At 41.6% G+C, this 17,530-nt stretch overlaps 1 protein-coding gene across 1 annotated transcript in view; it reads right to left on the bottom strand.

Moving 5' to 3' along the window:
• The window catches only part of BMS1 (BMS1 ribosome biogenesis factor), a 123,155-nt gene extending 105,876 nt beyond the window's left edge, over positions 1–17,279 (bottom strand). The window contains exons 1-6 of the mRNA XM_069240194.1: positions 17,167–17,279; positions 8,507–8,715; positions 7,972–8,162; positions 6,503–6,582; positions 5,308–5,496; positions 568–710 (exon numbers count right to left, since the gene is read on the bottom strand). Coding sequence (XP_069096295.1) covers positions 568–710; positions 5,308–5,496; positions 6,503–6,582; positions 7,972–8,162; positions 8,507–8,682 — 779 coding nt within the window. The 5' untranslated portion in view covers positions 8,683–8,715; positions 17,167–17,279. The remainder of the gene's footprint in view (positions 1–567; positions 711–5,307; positions 5,497–6,502; positions 6,583–7,971; positions 8,163–8,506; positions 8,716–17,166) is intronic.
• Between the last annotated feature and the right edge of the window lie 251 nt (positions 17,280–17,530).

Genomic DNA, 17,530 nt, shown 5'->3' with positions numbered 1-17,530 from the left:
ACTCTGAGAGCTCTAATGCACACCATGGCTGCAACCAGGGGACATTGTATTCCAAAACGGGCGACTCAAACTAGGACGGCTAAAAAGGGAGAAAGAAGCTCTTCCTTCTCCAGGAAGTAAAAGTAGAGGACTAAAGTATATCTGTGATTTTCCACTCATAAAAGCCAACAGCACAAATTCTCAGGTGTGAATTTGGGATTCATGGAACAACAGGAGAGACAAGTGACCTGATCCTATGCTGAACAGAGGTTCAGTAAAGCTGATATCTCTACCTGGATGTATAATATCAGTACAGCAACTACAAAGCACTTCTTGAGGCATCATACATCAATAAATTTTCAACTACACGTGGCCATGAAAAGATGGGCCCATCTAAAATGGTGGGGGGGGGGGGGGGGTCTTTAATTTGTATGGCATTTTCAAGACATCCATGTGTGTTTTCCAAAAAAAAACTTCAAGTCAGGCTGTACAGTAAGAAGACTAAAAAGTCACCTTGTCTGATATAACCCTCCTTGGCCGCTATTCAAGGGAAGGTTAGCAAAAAGTAGGGCAAAGAACTGTTCTTACCTGTCTGCTAAGATGTACGGGTGAGACGTCTGCCATGTGAGCGGGCGGAATTTCATTACCGAGATGAATCGGCCAAGGTTGCGAATCTCCTGTTTCTGATACTCTCCATAAACCATACCGGAGAGGTAGAACAGCTTGGCCCCCTTGGAACAAACAGGAATATAAACAGTGAGACACCAATTAAGAGGCAACCAGCAGTACAAGTTTAATTAAGGAACAAAGCTGGTCGAGCTTCTTGAGATATGTGTTACAGAATGGTTTGTCACTGGTATGTAAACAGAGATATTTAAACATCACACCATATATCGGAGTGTAATCAGTGGTTCAAGCTGTGGTGATTACTAGACCTGGTCGATAGGACTTTCCCCCTGTACAGAGGAGCTACAGATTATTCAGTTGGTCACCTACAGTAGCTACACATTCCAGTTTTTTTTAAAATCTATATTTTGTTCAATTTCAATTGTTTTTATTCAGTTATTTTGGTTTCCAGTTTGGATTTTCATCCAAAGACTAAATTGATGGTGTTTTAGGCCGATAACTATTTTTTCCCTTATTAGTGATATTTCTTGCTTTGATGCCATATTCTTGAGGATTCAGTATGCATTATGTTCACTGCTTCACTGTAGAATTGCCCCATGTGGTGGTCGTTTCAGCAGTAGCAGAACAAGGACAAAAAAAAAAAAACTAAAACCTGAGGGTTAGTGTAGGGCGATGTCACTCTACCTATATGAAGAAAAAAAAGTTTGTTACAAAGAAATTATTATACTATAATGGTGAAAAAGCAATTTAATTAAAGGCCATTATATCTTAGCCAAAGAACGTATTACCACTACAAGAAATACTCTAAGTCTTTCATTATTTACACACTAACTGCCAAAACAGAGCCTACAGTATAACTTTAGAAAACATAGACGGACAGTCAGACATAATATGGCTGTATAGTTTGGAAATGTAGCCCATTAGGCTGTCTCATCAAGACCGAAGCAATCTGTGATCGGACCGAGTGATAACAGAATTGTTCAAGGCATGTGGAAGAAATCTTGAAAGTTTGAGCATCTCTGAGAAATTATAACTTCATTTTAAGAGGAAAGCAATATGATCACTTTGGAAAATTTGCAAAGCACAACAATTTTCAGTAGGGAATCAAATAGGTTTTAAAAATAAAGAACAGAGCACAAGCCTTTCTAGTTCGAGGAAACATTTTAAAAAGTGATCAAGTAACACGAAAATACTGAAAGTGCTTTTTTGGGCACATATGTCATAAGATTGTATGTTATGGCTCGAACTCTTAAGAATGCCTAAACAATGTTAAAAGGACCTTGAAAATGCAAGAAAGTAATAGGCTGAAAACACAAATCTCTCAGTAGAGAGAGTTACTTGGAATAGGGACAAGTAATACTAAAGAACAAGCTCTTGCGTAGCAAGGGGGGGGGGGGGTCACACCTTTAACAACCATTTTGTTTTGACAATGTTTCTTGCAATGGTGAATTCCATCAGCAAAATGATAAAAAATATGCAATAATGGCATTCCCAGCATAATGACATATACATGCTCATGTGTCAGTGCCCATGCCATGTTATGTATCATGATGCCACGGCTGACTTTTTTTTTGGGGGGGGGGGCTGTGTGGCTGAGTCCAGCATGATGGGTAAATGTGCAAGCATCACTATGCATGTGTGCAAAGGTCTTATGTGGTGACTTATCCATTTGGTTTACTTTTTGACTTTCAATGTCCCATTCCAAGATGGCAGAGTCCATCTTGAAGTGGTATATCAGAAATATAAAAAGTGGATGGAAATGCAAGACATAGAAAGGATGGGCTGGCCAGAAAATTGCATCTCCTGGGCCCTCTAAAATTAAAGAAAGGAAAATAAAATAAGAGGGTCAGGGGTGCAGTGGAGAAGGGGAAAGGGAGATGCAGAGTAAGCAACACAATGCCACTGAGTTGTGCAGCGTGGAGGAACAGTGGACTGGGATAAGTTACATAAAAAAAAAACTGAACAAGAGTGGCTGGGAAGCAATATTACTTGGAGGCACAAATGAATGGTGGAAAGCAGCACATGGGGACAGAGCAAGAAAAAGCTGCATTCCCATGGAGTGCCGAAAGCAAAAAAACTAACTAAATAAATAAAATACTTCACTGAATGTTAGCAGTCAAAGGATTCCATTGGTCCAATCAAAAATATGGCAATGAGCCTGTTATAGAAGTAAGAAGTGAGCATACGTGATTGCTACAACTGTTAAGAAAGACAACCAATCATGAGCTGTGGCTTGCCCTAAAACACACTGTAAATAAGGGTACTGTGCAAAACAGGTCTTTCAACAAAATAGAACTAAAGATTTCTGTACGCAAGAGCTAATAAGCATTTGCAATACAATGGGTCTTGTGTTTGCTCGAGTTAGAGCTGTTAGCGCTGTAAATTCCTAAATAGACTTTTCTTGCCACAACATTTAAAATGGAGAGTAAAAAGGTTGACATAAGCAAGGCAATTCTAAGCACCATGGCTGCCATGAGCGCGAAGGAGAGACACAAAAGGAAAAAAGTTCGCTCGCAGTCAAACATATAAGCAAATGGCAATTATTCATGTAATAGGGTTGATACCCAAGACAGTAACAAAACTGCCCCAAGGTGGGACAAATGTATAGCATTTACCAATGATGATAAAGGGTTTTTTTTTTAAGCCAAGCCCATGCACGAGTGATGGACGTGCATTCGGCATCGTTAAAAGGCACAGATATATTGCAACAGGCCACGGCGCTTTGGCACTCCACCTAAAAAGGCATGCACCTATTTACATTGCCAATGCTAATTTTCTTATTTACATTAGGAATAAGCATCTAAAGCTGTCACCACACTCAACCTAAAATAGGGTTTCTGAACATTGCAACCATGTGTGTTCCTGTGTATTTTCCAGAGGAATCAGGAGTACACATGGCAGAATAGAGATGCTCCTATAAAAAGGTATGAGTTCCACACATTCAGGGACGTAACTGAGGCCCCTGTAGTCCTTGAGGTGTGGGAGGAAGCCCCCAAATCTTGAAGGAGGCCCCAATCAGCTCAAGTGTAATGAGAGAGGGAGATGAAGGAGTAAGAAATGTTGAGAGAAATATTGGGAATGGGAGATACGGATCAAGAGAAAAGGGACAAAAGGGATTGAAAACAGAACGACAGAGAAAAGAAAAAAAAGACGGGGAAGACTGCAACAGATGAACGAGGGAGCTATAGTTATGGACAAAGGGATGTAAAAACAAGACTGGCAGACTGCCAGAGAGAGAAAGATAGAGACAAAATGAAATGAATGAGATAGAGGTATGGGCAAAGAGACAAGCAGAGAGGGAGGACGAGAAACAGAGAGACAGAAAATAGTAGATAGACAGCTAGGCAGTCAGACAGGAAAATAAATAGAGACAGAAAGGCACACATAGATTAGTTTGATATATAAGCGCATTTATTAAGAAGTGATGAATGGGGTGGAGCTGTGACTCAGGACGGTCATTGGTGACAGGGAGTTCTGTCAGACGTAGTGCCTTGTGTCCTCCTCTATAATGTGTCTAAGCAATGCTGTCGAGTCATCGTACACGAACATAAAGCTTTAAAAGTTTTTATTTTTTTTTAATATAAAAAATGGATACAGTCATTTTAGAGAATCGAGGCAGGCAGTTAAAAACAGCAAGGTTGCTTCCAAGTGCTTTGCACACAAATACATGACAAGATGTGGGGAGTTTCGGAAACGGCTGGAGGAATTATTTCATGCTGCTAATAAATCTCTCAAACAAACACAAAACCTAAACAAAGCTGTTATAGAACTGTTCAGTCCTCCTTAATATTGAAATTGTATGGCAATTCCTAATTCTTAAAAATGAAATGCCACTATAAATAAAAATAAAAAATACATACTCTCGAACAAGAAGCATGGCACCAAGCTGCGAGGAGAAAGGATCACGGCTGGGATTAAATGGAAAACTGAAGCCAGGCGGGAGGAGGGAAGCGCCATCACACACTGGACTAAGCGTGATGTATTGTGATGGCCAACAATAATGTTCTCTTAGTGAATGCTTCCTTGGCGGGAACTTAGCTCGCAAAGGAGGGACATTTTAACACAGTGCACCAATAAGAGTAAAGCATTTATGACAAGCACAACAAAGAACAAATGGCAAAAGTGGGCGTGGCTTAAGCCCCTATACTGAACGTCTCACTGAGACAGCAGACACGCTGCCTAGTTCAACCTAAAATGGGCTAAACCTGCCATTCTATCATTAGCTCATTGTATACAGGAAAGTAGTAAATTACCAGCTTTAAGGCCCACATAAATAGTTCTCACACTTCCCTCTGTTCTGCAGAACATCATATGTACTCCTCAAATATGTTTCTACTAACAAAGATAAACTAGCGTCACATTTCTGTAACCATAAAATATCTATACAGCCTGCCACTAGAAGCAGAAACTTCAATATACAACTGAAATCACTTTATCAAGATTATTCACTAGAGATGGCCACTAACATTAAAAGACTTATCTAGAAAAGTAGCCTAGACACTTTGACACTCTCGCAAAGATAACCTGCTGGTTGGTTATATTAGGTTCTTGCTCTGTCAGTAGACCACATTCAGCAGTTTTAAATTTAGAAAATGAAAACCCTGAAAGTGTAAAGATTGCCGCACCGCCATTCAGTAAGTAATGTCTGTGTGATTTTGACCATTGGCATATAAACAAATACAGTGATGATCATTAGCCAACCTGGTAGACTTCTTTCCAGAACCGGTGCTTCAGTTTTTTCTTCATTTTTCGCAGCTGCTTGTTGTTTCTGAATGTGTCCAGGTGGGTAAGAACACCCATGATTTTAGGGAAGCCATGAACTTGGCAGATGTTCAGAAATTCAAAGGTTTCCATTTCAAATCCAAAACTGGCATCAATTAGCATTAGGACCTGTTGAGGACAGAGATTTATTATGGGTGTTTATTGTTCTTTTCCTAGGGTACAGTACAATGCCCAGTAGCAGGCTCCCATTTGCCACTATTGCTTGCATTAGGAGACATTTACTGCAGCAGCAACAACAACCCAGGCTCGGTGGCTGATGGATCTGACATCTACATACCATTCACTCACTACAATGCCAGGTTTCTTGTAATGTCACTGATGGCAATCACATGTTAAGGCAGTAAACTCTTTTTTCTTTATTAGAAATAGTGTCACTACACAAACTGCCATTGTATAGGTGTGATAAAGAAATGTTGCAGAATGCCACTGTTAAAATCTATGGGGTTTAAGTGAGTTGAAGATATCATTCCCATTATGGAAACTCTACGATTGAGTGACCAGGCCTTCACAAGAAGGACAAAGTCATAATAAAAAACCTATTCCGCTTCCAGTTCTCGAGACAAACCCCACCAGGACCCTTGGAAGCCAGATAATCCCAGCTATGCAATGGTGTTCATCACGACCCCCGGGCAGTGCTTTCCTGATCACAAGAAGACTTACTTTTCCTGTTCCCTTCTAATTTCTTTCCTATGTGCAATCTGTGGCTCATTTCCACTCCACAATAGAAAATTAGTAGGCAGTACTCGGAATAGAGAGTGAATAAGAGCAACTTAGTTTTTCATTAATACTTAAGTGGCCATAATCACTGGGTCACTTTATTTTTCTAGTGCACTGAAAATAAACCTTTACATACGTACGGAAATTAATTGGTTGCTCTCAAAATGAAGCGCCCATGTTCACAGTATGTGAGACTTCTGGGCTAGTGGACAACAGTGTTATCTAAAAGTATGGCACATACTTCACCTTGGCTAACAGATCACCCAGAGAGTCATCTCCCTCATCAAAAACTTCTAGACCTCATCTGTGATCCATACAGAGCTGCACAGAAACCCACTCCTTTCATGCAGAAGCTCCAGTGTAAGCGAATTAAAACTATCCCTTCTGGCAATCTTACCAAGTCAGCTACTTTGGCCAAATCAATCATTGTGTTAATGTCGCATCCACACTCGATTATCGTCAACCGCCGCTTTTTGCCTGGAAGAAAAGCAATCACTTGAAAATTATTCCCAGTTTCACTTAAAAGATTTATTGTACTAAGCAGCAGGTACCCTAAGAACTGGGGACAATAGAAGAATCCCACTGGTTGCTTCTTTGAGGACTGGAAGTGAACAATGTATATAAGTGAACAATGTATATTTAAAAACAACAGTAGGACTCCTATGAAGATAACAAAAGGTATCACATAAGTGGAAAGCTCCTGAACAGTACACTCTTCACATTTGACTACTGTCAATATATGACAGTGAAATAATTATAGAAGCGAGTCAGCCAAAAGGACAAACTAAGTAGCCAAACCAGCTAGATGCAATAAATGTGTATTGAGGGTGAGAAAAATCTCAGAAGCCAAACCTTTTGCATTTCACTTCTGAAAACGCTTTAGAGGTGGCAATTTGCCACACTGTGAAGCATTATTGTACCACTCTACAGCCCCAAATCACCCCCTTGAATCCACATTCAGGACGTTTCTTATGGCTGGACTACTTATCAAGCCAGATCCTCCTTAGAGGTCTTTTTTCCATCATGTTATGCCATCCACCTACATCAAATTAATGAATAAAGCAATTCGGGCAAAACCGAAAAAGCCACTATAAACAAATTGAATAAATTACCATTAGCTCAAAGATCAGAAACTTACTAGAGGCCAGAGACCACAAAATATAAAGAGTTCTGAAATTAAACTTAAGAAGACGGCTGCTACTGTTAAAAGGACATGAAGGCTGAAACAAGAGATGAGCACAATAGCTAATGCTCCAGAAACTACTAATGACTAAATTTCTTGCTGAAATAAAATGAATCTAACACGGATTCAACAACAGTAGTGAAGACCGACTTTGCTGATGTTTTAAGTATAAGTTCGGTCCCTTGACTTGTATCATTACACATTCTGGACACAGTACAGGTTTACAAAAAGCACCTAGGCACAATAGGGAAGATTTCAGCAATGGATATGAACAAAACCAACATGGGCTACTGCATCAATCCAGCAAGCTCTGTGCCTCAGTGTGTGCAAGTATGGAAAGTGGAACATGACAGGACGTGTGTATGACATCAGAGACTAAAAGGTAGCAAAGGGCAAGATTTTTTTTTAATGCTAAAATCTGGATGTATACTTGAGGTGAGTATCAGATACCTCAATCCTGAATGGCCTTGTTTCAGAACACTGCAACATAGCCATATCAAGAGTTTGTTAACAAATATGACTAAAAAAAGTTCATACTAGGCACAGAAATAGTGAACTGGTAGGTAACTATAACATCCATCGAGAAGCATAAAACAAGAACAAATAAACCTCCAGATTTTACACCTTAAATACTCTAATATGATAGTACTTTACTTCTGCATCACTCCATGATGTGTACTCACCAGACACAATTGTTACTGGTCCCCTGATCTCAGTCAGCTTTTGCTTGGTGAAATTTCGCACAAGACATTGTATCAGGGTGCTCTTTCCTACTTTCGGCGGGCCTACGACAACTACCACAACTGGCGGTGGCTCTAAAGGGGTACGATCGACCACAGGGATATGATGTTTTTTAGTCTTCAGATCCTGAGTCCTAGAGGTAGCAAAAAAGGGGAAAAGATTCTGTCATTATGGAGTTTAAAATAATCTTTCTCAGTTAAAGTTGTTGCAATTAAACATTGTTTTATATGAGGGAAAGATCTTTAAGGGAGATTCGCCTCAGCTTTTCATGCTTTATGCTATTTAGATTAAGTACAACGGATTTAGCAATAGTCCAATCTGTTACTGACTACTCTTCCAAACAGCAAAAACATGGTACCAGTGCCATATTATATGGTTGTAACAAGAAAAAAGAAAAAATTAACCTAAGCTCAGCATAATTAAAAACACCCTACATCAGCTGGTTTCAATTTCCACTGAGTCGGAACTCCCCATTACCTGTGGAAAGTCCTTGCCATGCGCACAGCAGAGTGTACAGCAAAGGCCCGAGGGTTCCTCTTCCGCGCATCTTCTTCATCCCCTAGTCCAAGGTCTGCATGATGCCTTTTCTTCTTCTTCTCAGCCTTAGGCCCACTATGCTTCTTACGATGCTTCCTTTGATCTTTTTCCTCCATGGTTGCAGGCTTGTAACACTTTGTTCTCTAAAACTTTGGGAAAAGTGGCATAAATGTGTACCTTAATCAGTTACATAGGCTGTAACAATTCTAATCAGGTGTTTGTTTAATCTCTTCCATTCCCCATTCCTATCCGTATGCATGCTGTTAAACTGACGACCAAAAGTGCCCTCCAGTAGCTACTAGCAAAACAGACACAGTTTGTGTGCCTTACTATTGCTCGCCAATCACTGCAAGTTCTATCTATATACGAGATGTGGTCTTGTGAACCCCTTCTATTACTGAAAACAAAAAACATGATGTGCACGCTCTTCAAAAAAAAATAATAATAATAATAATAATAATAAAGCCTACTGATGTTTTAAATCTGCATGTATATTGTGCCTTTACAATATAATGAACAAAAAAAGTCAAACTCAACTTCTAACAACCAGAAGGCAAATCATTCTATAAAACCACCATGCTCTCTCACACCCAGTGCATAATATAATTTGTAATTATTTTTATAAATTAGAGGCGAAAAATAAATTCTGCGCGGTCCAATTAATTAGTTCTTAAGCTTAGCAAGCTTCTCCAAATACATAATTTGTTATGCTTAAGTACATGTGTGAATGGTATTTTACTCTTAACTAACGCATATGAAACACTTCCTGCCAATTCAAACTGTAATAAAAAATACCATGATTGCAAAAACACACACAGAAGGATAAGTGCCTTTTAGGAACCACTCTAAAGACAACTGTTTATCAGAGGTCCCAAGCAAATTGGCCACAGTGTAAGTCTTACAATATATCGATTGGGAGGGAGCAGACAGTACTAGATAGTGCCATTATATCCAAAATATTTAAAAGGGCCAGAGGACGCCTTTGCCTTGCCTTTAACTATGCACCAGCATGAATGAGCAGTCCACTTAACATCCTTTCAGACACAACTATTGAACAACGGACCCTGTAATCTCACTTAAATACCACTCACAAGGAACCTATGGTTTGTTAAATGACAGAATTGAGAAAGACCTACAAGGCACAGCTACCTGCTTTGCAGTAAATTAAATAAAATGTTTTGTGCCATCCTCACATGTTTTTCCTACAAGCTGAAATAAGGACATACTCCTAAATATAATTTCCCAATCAAAGTTAATCTTTAATTGTGCAAATTAATTAACTTAGGTGATGTACCTTTTTTTCCAAACATCTCAAATTATCAACAAAAAAAAACAAAACAAAAAATTCATTCTCTGGGCTTCTTACATAGACGGATTCCAAAACTTTCTGTAGCTACCACCACCACCAAATAAGGTGGTGCCATCAGATTAACTAACTACTTGGGTAAAATTGGTGTAGAATGAGGAAGACCTAATGCTGAGATATACAGCTGAGCTCCAAATTAAGTAAAGTGTCTCCCCATCGAGTGTCCCGATTGTGGCACCCTATAACACTAATGATCTTAATTTTGCAAAATGGACATATCATAATTAAATCACGATGCACCACCTTACATATGACTGACCCTAACAATGGCTTCATTACTCACCTAATTCAAACTAACAAGGCACTCAAGTGAGAAGAGACAGGTCATTCAGTGAGTATAGTAAGAAGCTGAGGTAGGTAACCTTTATAATGGTAAGAGTTCTACAGTTGACTTTTCATGCAAAAGCCAGGGAATAAGTATTATAAGAATAAGACTTGGGTCTTTCATCATATGTATTGTAGGAAGTTGGCTCTGTATGTGCTATTTCAAAGTAAGGAATAGCATGCACAGAGTCCAAGGGTTCCCCTTAGAGGTAAAATAGTGGTAAAAATAGATAATACTAATGCTCTATTTTGTGGTAGTGTGGTCGAGCAGTAGGCTTATCCAAGGAGTAGTGTTAAGCATTTGTTGCACATACACATAGACAATAAATGAGGTACACACACTCAGAGACAAATCCAGCCAATAGGTTTTTGTATAGAAAAATATCTTTTCTTAGTTTATTTTAAGAACCACAGGTTCAAATTCTACATGTAATATCTCATTCGAAAGGTATTGCAGGTAAGTACTTTAGGAACTTCAAATCATCAAAATTGCATGTATACTTTTCAAGTTATTCACAAATAGCTGTTTTAAAAGTGGACACTTAGTGCAATTTTCACAGTTCCTAGGGGAGGTAAGTATTTGTTAGGTTAACCAGGTAAGTAAGACACTTACAGGGCTCAGTTCTTGGTCCAAGGTAGCCCACCGTTGGGGGTTCAGAGCAACCCCAAAGTCACCACACCAGCAGCTCAGGGCCGGTCAGGTGCAGAGTTCAAAGTGGTGCCCAAAACACATAGGCTAGAATGGAGAGAAGGGGGTGCCCCGGTTCCGGTCTGCTTGCAGGTAAGTACCCGCGTCTTCGGAGGGCAGACCAGGGGGGTTTTGTAGGGCACCGGGGGGGGACACAAGTCCACACAGAAATTTCACCCTCAGCAGCGCGGGGGCGGCCGGGTGCAGTGTAGGAACAGGCGTCGGGTTCGCAATGTTAGTCTATGAGAGATCTCGGGATCTCTTCAGCGCTGCAGGCAGGCAAGGGGGGGGTTCCTCGGGGAAACCTCCACTTGGGCAAGGGAGAGGGACTCCTGGGGGTCACTTCTCCAGTGAAAGTCCGGTCCTTCAGGTCCTGGGGGCTGCGGGTGCAGGGTCTCTCCCTGCCGTCGGGACTTTAGGTTCAAAGAGTCGCGGTCAGGGGAAGCCTCGGGATTCCCTCTGCAGGCGGCGCTGTGGGGGCTCAGGGGGGACAGGTTTTGGTACTCACAGTATCAGAGTAGTCCTGGGGTCCCTCCTGAGGTGTTGGATCGCCACCAGCCGAGTCGGGGTCGCCGGGTGCAGTGTTGCAAGTCTCACGCTTCTTGCGGGGAGCTTGCAGGGTTCTTTAAAGCTGCTGGAAACAAAGTTGCAGCTTTTCTTGGAGCAGGTCCGCTGTCCTCGGGAGTTTCTTGTCTTTTCGAAGCAGGGGCAGTCCTCAGAGGATGTCGAGGTCGCTGGTCCCTTCGGAAGGCGTCGCTGGAGCAGGATCTTTGGAAGGCAGGAGACAGGCCGGTGAGTTTCTGGAGCCAAGGCAGTTGTCGTCTTCTGGTCTTCCGCTGCAGGGGTTTTCAGCTAGGCAGTCCTTCTTCTGGTAGTTGCAGGAATCTAATCTTCTAGGGTTCAGGGTAGCCCTTAAATACTAAATTTAAGGGCGTGTTTAGGTCTGGGGGGTTAGTAGCCAATGGCTACTAGCCCTGAGGGTGGGTACACCCTCTTTGTGCCTCCTCCCAAGGGGAGGGGGTCACAATCCTAACCCTATTGGGGGAATCCTCCATCTGCAAGATGGAGGATTTCTAAAAGTTAGAGTCACCTCAGCTCAGGACACCTTAGGGGCTGTCCTGACTGGCCAGTGACTCCTCCTTGTTATTCTCATTATTTTCTCCGGCCTTGCCGCCAAAAGTGGGGCCTGGCCGGAGGGGGCGGGCAACTCCACTAGCTGGAGTGTCCTGCTGGTTTGGCACAAAGGAGGTGAGCCTTTGAGGCTCACCGCCAGGTGTGACAATTCCTGCCTGGGAGAGGTGTTAGCATCTCCACCCAGTGCAGGCTTTGTTACTGGCCTCAGAGTGACAAAGGCACTCTCCCCATGGGGCCAGCAACATGTCTCGGTTTGTGGCAGGCTGCTAAAACTAGTCAGCCTACACAGATAGTCGGTTAAGTTTCAGGGGGCACCTCTAAGGTGCCCTCTGTGGTGTATTTTACAATAAAATGTACACTGGCATCAGTGTGCATTTATTGTGCTGAGAAGTTTGATACCAAACTTCCCAGTTTTCAGTGTAGCCATTATGGTGCTGTGGAGTTCGTGTTTGACAGACTCCCAGACCATATACTCTTATGGCTACCCTGCACTTACAATGTCTAAGGTTTTGTTTAGACACTGTAGGGGTACCCTGCTCATGCACTGGTACCCTCACCTATGGTATAGTGCACCCTGCCTTAGGGCTGTAAGGCCTGCTAGAGGGGTGTCTTACCTATACTGCATAGGCAGTGAGAGGCTGGCATGGCACCCTGAGGGGAGTGCCATGTCGACTTACTCGTTTTGTTCTCACTAGCACACACAAGCTGGTAAGCAGTGTGTCTGTGCTGAGTGAGAGGTCTCCAGGGTGGCATAAGACATGCTGCAGCCCTTAGAGACCTTCCTTGGCATCAGGGCCCTTGGTACTAGAAGTACCAGTTACAAGGGACTTATCTGGATGCCAGGGTCTGCCAATTGTGGATACAACAGTACAGGTTAGGGAAAGAACACTGGTGCTGGGGCCTGGTTAGCAGTCCTCAGCACACTTTCAATTGTAAACATAGCATCAGCAAAGGCAAAAAGTCAGGGGGCAACCATGCCAAGGAGGCATTTCCTTACATGTATGTTTTGCTATTTGTAGAACACAACCATAACCAGGGAGTAACAAACCACGCCAAACTATTGGGGTAGTTGGGAGGCTATTTAGCTGATGAGTTTCCTCAGTTCTGTAATAGAACTGGCAGTAGTAGCTAGTAGGCTCTCTGTTGATGATGAAAGAGGGATCCCTTGAAAGATTTGTTTTAAAACGTAAGATAAAATGTGAATGGGATGATGCATGTCAGCAGAGAGATTTAGGGCCAGATGTAGCAAAGGGTTTTACCCATTCTGTGTCTATGGGAAAATGTGTTCGTACATATGGCCCTTAGTTCCAAATTCTACATTCACAACAAGTAGAAGGCTTGCATCCCCCCTTTTCCTTTTTTTTTCCAAGTTTCATGCCTTTCCGCTCTAGATCAATGTTTAGCACTGTTTCAAGGAGAAGTTCATGTTTCTGACACGTATGAGGGGACAATATTCAACGGTCACAAAGCTGTAACTAGTGGGGTTATGCTATATGATCAAGTACCAACTGCAGAATTTTGGGAAGGGACAAAAAAAAAAAAAAAAGTTTAACTTGTGGTTTATCAAGTGCTTCTGATATCCATATGTTTTTGGACTGTCCAAGGGCGTTTTCTTTTTGGTGGGAAGTATGTATATCTCTTTCAGCTATTATTCGGCAAAATGTCTATCCAACTTTGTCTTCAGTTATTTTTTTGGTACAGGAAGGGGATGAACCAATTAAGAAGGCTATTAGAACAATATTGTTCTATGCTATACTCTTGGCTAGGAGGGAAATTTGAAGGAAGTGGATGGTCTCCTCCACTCCTTCCTACATAGACTGGCTCAACGCTTAGATGGCTACTTCAAGACTGGATGTGGGAGCGAGTAAGTTAAATAAGGATAAGAAAATAAAGATCTGGTCACGCTTATGGGAGTGGAAAGATTCTGTAGTATAAGGCATTATGTATTCATTAATAACTTGTGTCCTATGATTATGAACTCAGTTACTCTTATGTCATTGACATCGATGTTGGTCGAAGTCTGAATAAGAGAGCTCTGTTCTCCATGGTTTTAGCTATCTCTGTGTATGGTGAACATCACAAGGGTGCTATGGAGTGGTTTGAAGGCCAGAGGTGTATGAGGACAAAAATAAAGTAAACAGTTTAACTTGTGTTGGGTGCCTTTGAGATATACAAAGGGCCAGGGTGGACCAATGTGCCCATATTGACGGCAACTCCACAAGACAAGCATAAGGTCCTGAATGTCACATGTCTTGAAAATGAAGCAGACATGGTGGGTCAACGTAAAAAAAGCACAGCAAAAAAAGTGGTGTTTACAATGTTTTTCAACCTTTGGTAAGCCAACTGTCAGGTGGAGGATGGTCTTTAATGAGGAAAGGATGGTACATTAGAATGCGAAAAAGAAGGGCACTGCTAAAAAAAAAAAAGCTAAAGATTTTGAAGTCTGTTTCAAAGAGGAAGAAATGTATCCTATTATGTGCGAAAGTTAATACTTTATGGTTCTTTATTTACCTGTGAAACTGTCAGATAACTGCACATAATTAGGAACACATCCCACAAACACAGCATCTTCCCTGCAAGTCACGATTCAGACCACAACTGAATGCCATGAGGTTCAAGACCCTGTCGTTCTTCTCCCTCTGGACTTCTAAGCAACATTTAACAACACTGACCTTCAAGCATAGTTCAGCTCCCTTTCCTCGTGAATGGGCTTTGACAACATCTTGCAGTAGTTCACCTCCTATTTTATCAACATATATTAGTTGGTCCTGATGGACCGTTTGGGTTACTCCTGACCAGCAAGACTAAAAAGATCCATGAAATATGCAGAGAATGCAAATTTAAAGCATTGGGAGAAGCACTACTTCAAGAGTTGCTTTCAGCAATAGACCACAAAATGTTAATCTAACATTTAGCTGACAGCTCAAGTCTTTGGTTTTCAACATCAACAATGACATGAGCTTCAAAGCCCCTACTGCTAAGAAGACACGGGAAGTATGGTACCAACTCCTTCTGCTTTACAGGATGAAGACACATCGTGCCGAAAAAGACTTCAGGGGATTTGTTCAAGCATTAGTCTTGCTTTGCCTAGATGGAACCAACACTCCAGCCTGTAATTTCACTGTTTTCCCCCCTAAGTGGGTTCTACACACATCACAGGGACTTTAGTCAGGGTCTGTGGAAGTGTGCCGGATCACTCAAGGAACTTCACCAGTCAAGGGATTTCACCTCAGGTCGTTCACATTGCCTCAAGGGATGCTGAATTTAGCTGAAAGCTGTGAACTCTAACATGCCACCCCACCAGGCAAGCTATCAACAAAAACATTGGTGTCCTTCATATTATACACAGAAAAGACAAGCTAGTCTATATAACAAGGAAATCAAGAAGAAGACCAACAGAAAGCCTTCACCAGCTATGTGTTCAAGATCTGGAGTTCTAGTCCAACACGTGACATATTCTCTGCCTTCTCCTCTTTAAAAAGGCACTGAAAACCCACCTAAGAAATATCACGGAAGTAGATCCACATTAACCCCCACAAACACATGCACAGTAAGTAATTAGGTCTCAATAGAATAACAGCATGTTGAGAGCTCCATTAAAGGCAGTGGATTGCCTAAGGGACAATAATTGCTGGAGTAGGCCTTTGATAGAGGGCACCTGATCCAACATTCCAATGTTTGTCTTTATGTTTCTCCGTTTTTTACTTAAAACATTCTACCACCATTAGGTCGAATGCTCTAATACCTTGTATCCATTTGGATTGAGGCTTCACCAGTTGACAAATTCACGTGTGGCTTGGGCCTATGACCCGAGTTCAGGGCCGTTAAGTTTAATTTAACTTAAGCGTCAAAGGGGATATTACAATCTAGGTTGTTCCACAAGATATCTTCTTAAATAGTGCTTTCTACTACAGGTTTTGCGAGACACTCCAAATAACAGTTGTGACTACTAATAGGTCTCAGAAAACAACTCAAAGGGTTAGAAGACAAGCCAGACCTGCTAGGACTCAACCTGTGGTATGCAAGATATCAGCAGTCAAACTTGCCGTAGGCTTTCCTCGTAAGTTTTTTTGTTTTTTTTTACCGACTTTTAGTGGGTGCGTTACACAACCGAACATAACAAAGTACCATCGTCGAGATTTATAATGTCCTCGGTTTCTCTCGTTTGTTCTTCCCTTCCAGCTAATGCCTTCTCATTTTTCCCCTTGTAGCCCCTTCTGCACGCACAAAGACTGGATTGAGAAGTACGTATGGTACACAACAAAACAACAGAAAGTCATATTCCTCACTTCCCTCTCTCACGGTCGGTTAGTTCTAACTGGAACAGTTTCAGGGAAATATAAGCATTTTAAAAGAAATCAACTTGAAATCGCTAATAAAAACCGGGATAATGTGATCAGTGAGTGTCTCTTTAAAGTTTTTGGAACTGGCTTCATACCAATGACATATTTAGTAAGTCACTTCTCTGGAGTTATGAATCCACTTTGGGTTCTTTATAACGGGCTCTTCAAGTATGGACTCGCTAACTTTGGGTTTTTCCTTCAGGTGTTCATTATCTGCTAACCGAAAGGCTACAAAATGAGGGAAAGTCCGATCTCTGGGAGGGTCATCCTATAACAGAGAAAGAATAATTGTGGATGATGATACGGGTTTGCAAAAGGTACGACCAACGGATTTCAATGGGGCATTTAATCTTGCAGTATGGCGAATGTGATTTAGATGATAGTGACAACTGCCACATAAGGGTGAGTTGACAGGTACGGGGCTGCTGCTGGCTTTGGCTTGGTCTTCAGAAAAATCTTTATTCTAAGTGTCGTCTCATCAAACTGTTCTCCCTTCGGGCTTTGGTTCTCTTCCCTGCTGTACGGTAAAGCTCAATATAGAATGTTATGATTTAGTTTGATTTAGTGGGGCCTCTGTGGTGCTTTAAAGTATTCCAAACGCTGAACAAGCGTACCTGAGAGCATTCGTTTCACTTAAAGTAACCAAAATGTATACATTTCCTTATCAAGCGATATTGCTACTCACTCAGCGAAGTCGTTCTATATCACACTGAACCCCGAAACTAAAAAGTTACTCTCTTATTACCTGTTCACGGCGTTCTACTGCTGAATTGCTTTCCACATGTTGCGGGTAATGCACAAGCACTGTGCAGCTGCGAAACTTCACCGCCCGGAAACAGCACACGCTGTACTTCCGTTCCGTCTGTCTAAAGAGCTCCCTTCTCAGACTTCCCCACCTTCGCGAGTGCCTACAAGCGCGACTAACGCACTATTCGTCAACACAGACGAAAGACTACAGTGATTAGTCCCTTTTCACTTTTCACCACTCGAATGTCTGATTTAGAGCGCTGGTTGGGTCGCCACTGATGGATGTTTTTTAAACTAAAATGTATAATTATAATAACACCGTATAATTAACACATACACACTTGCCAACATTTTAAAAGATG

Source organism: Pleurodeles waltl, chromosome 6, assembly GCF_031143425.1.
Source record: "Pleurodeles waltl isolate 20211129_DDA chromosome 6, aPleWal1.hap1.20221129, whole genome shotgun sequence".
NCBI lineage: Eukaryota > Metazoa > Chordata > Amphibia > Caudata > Salamandridae > Pleurodeles > Pleurodeles waltl.
Note: the sequence above shows the minus strand (reverse complement) of the source record. Positions and strands in the feature narration are given on the sequence as shown.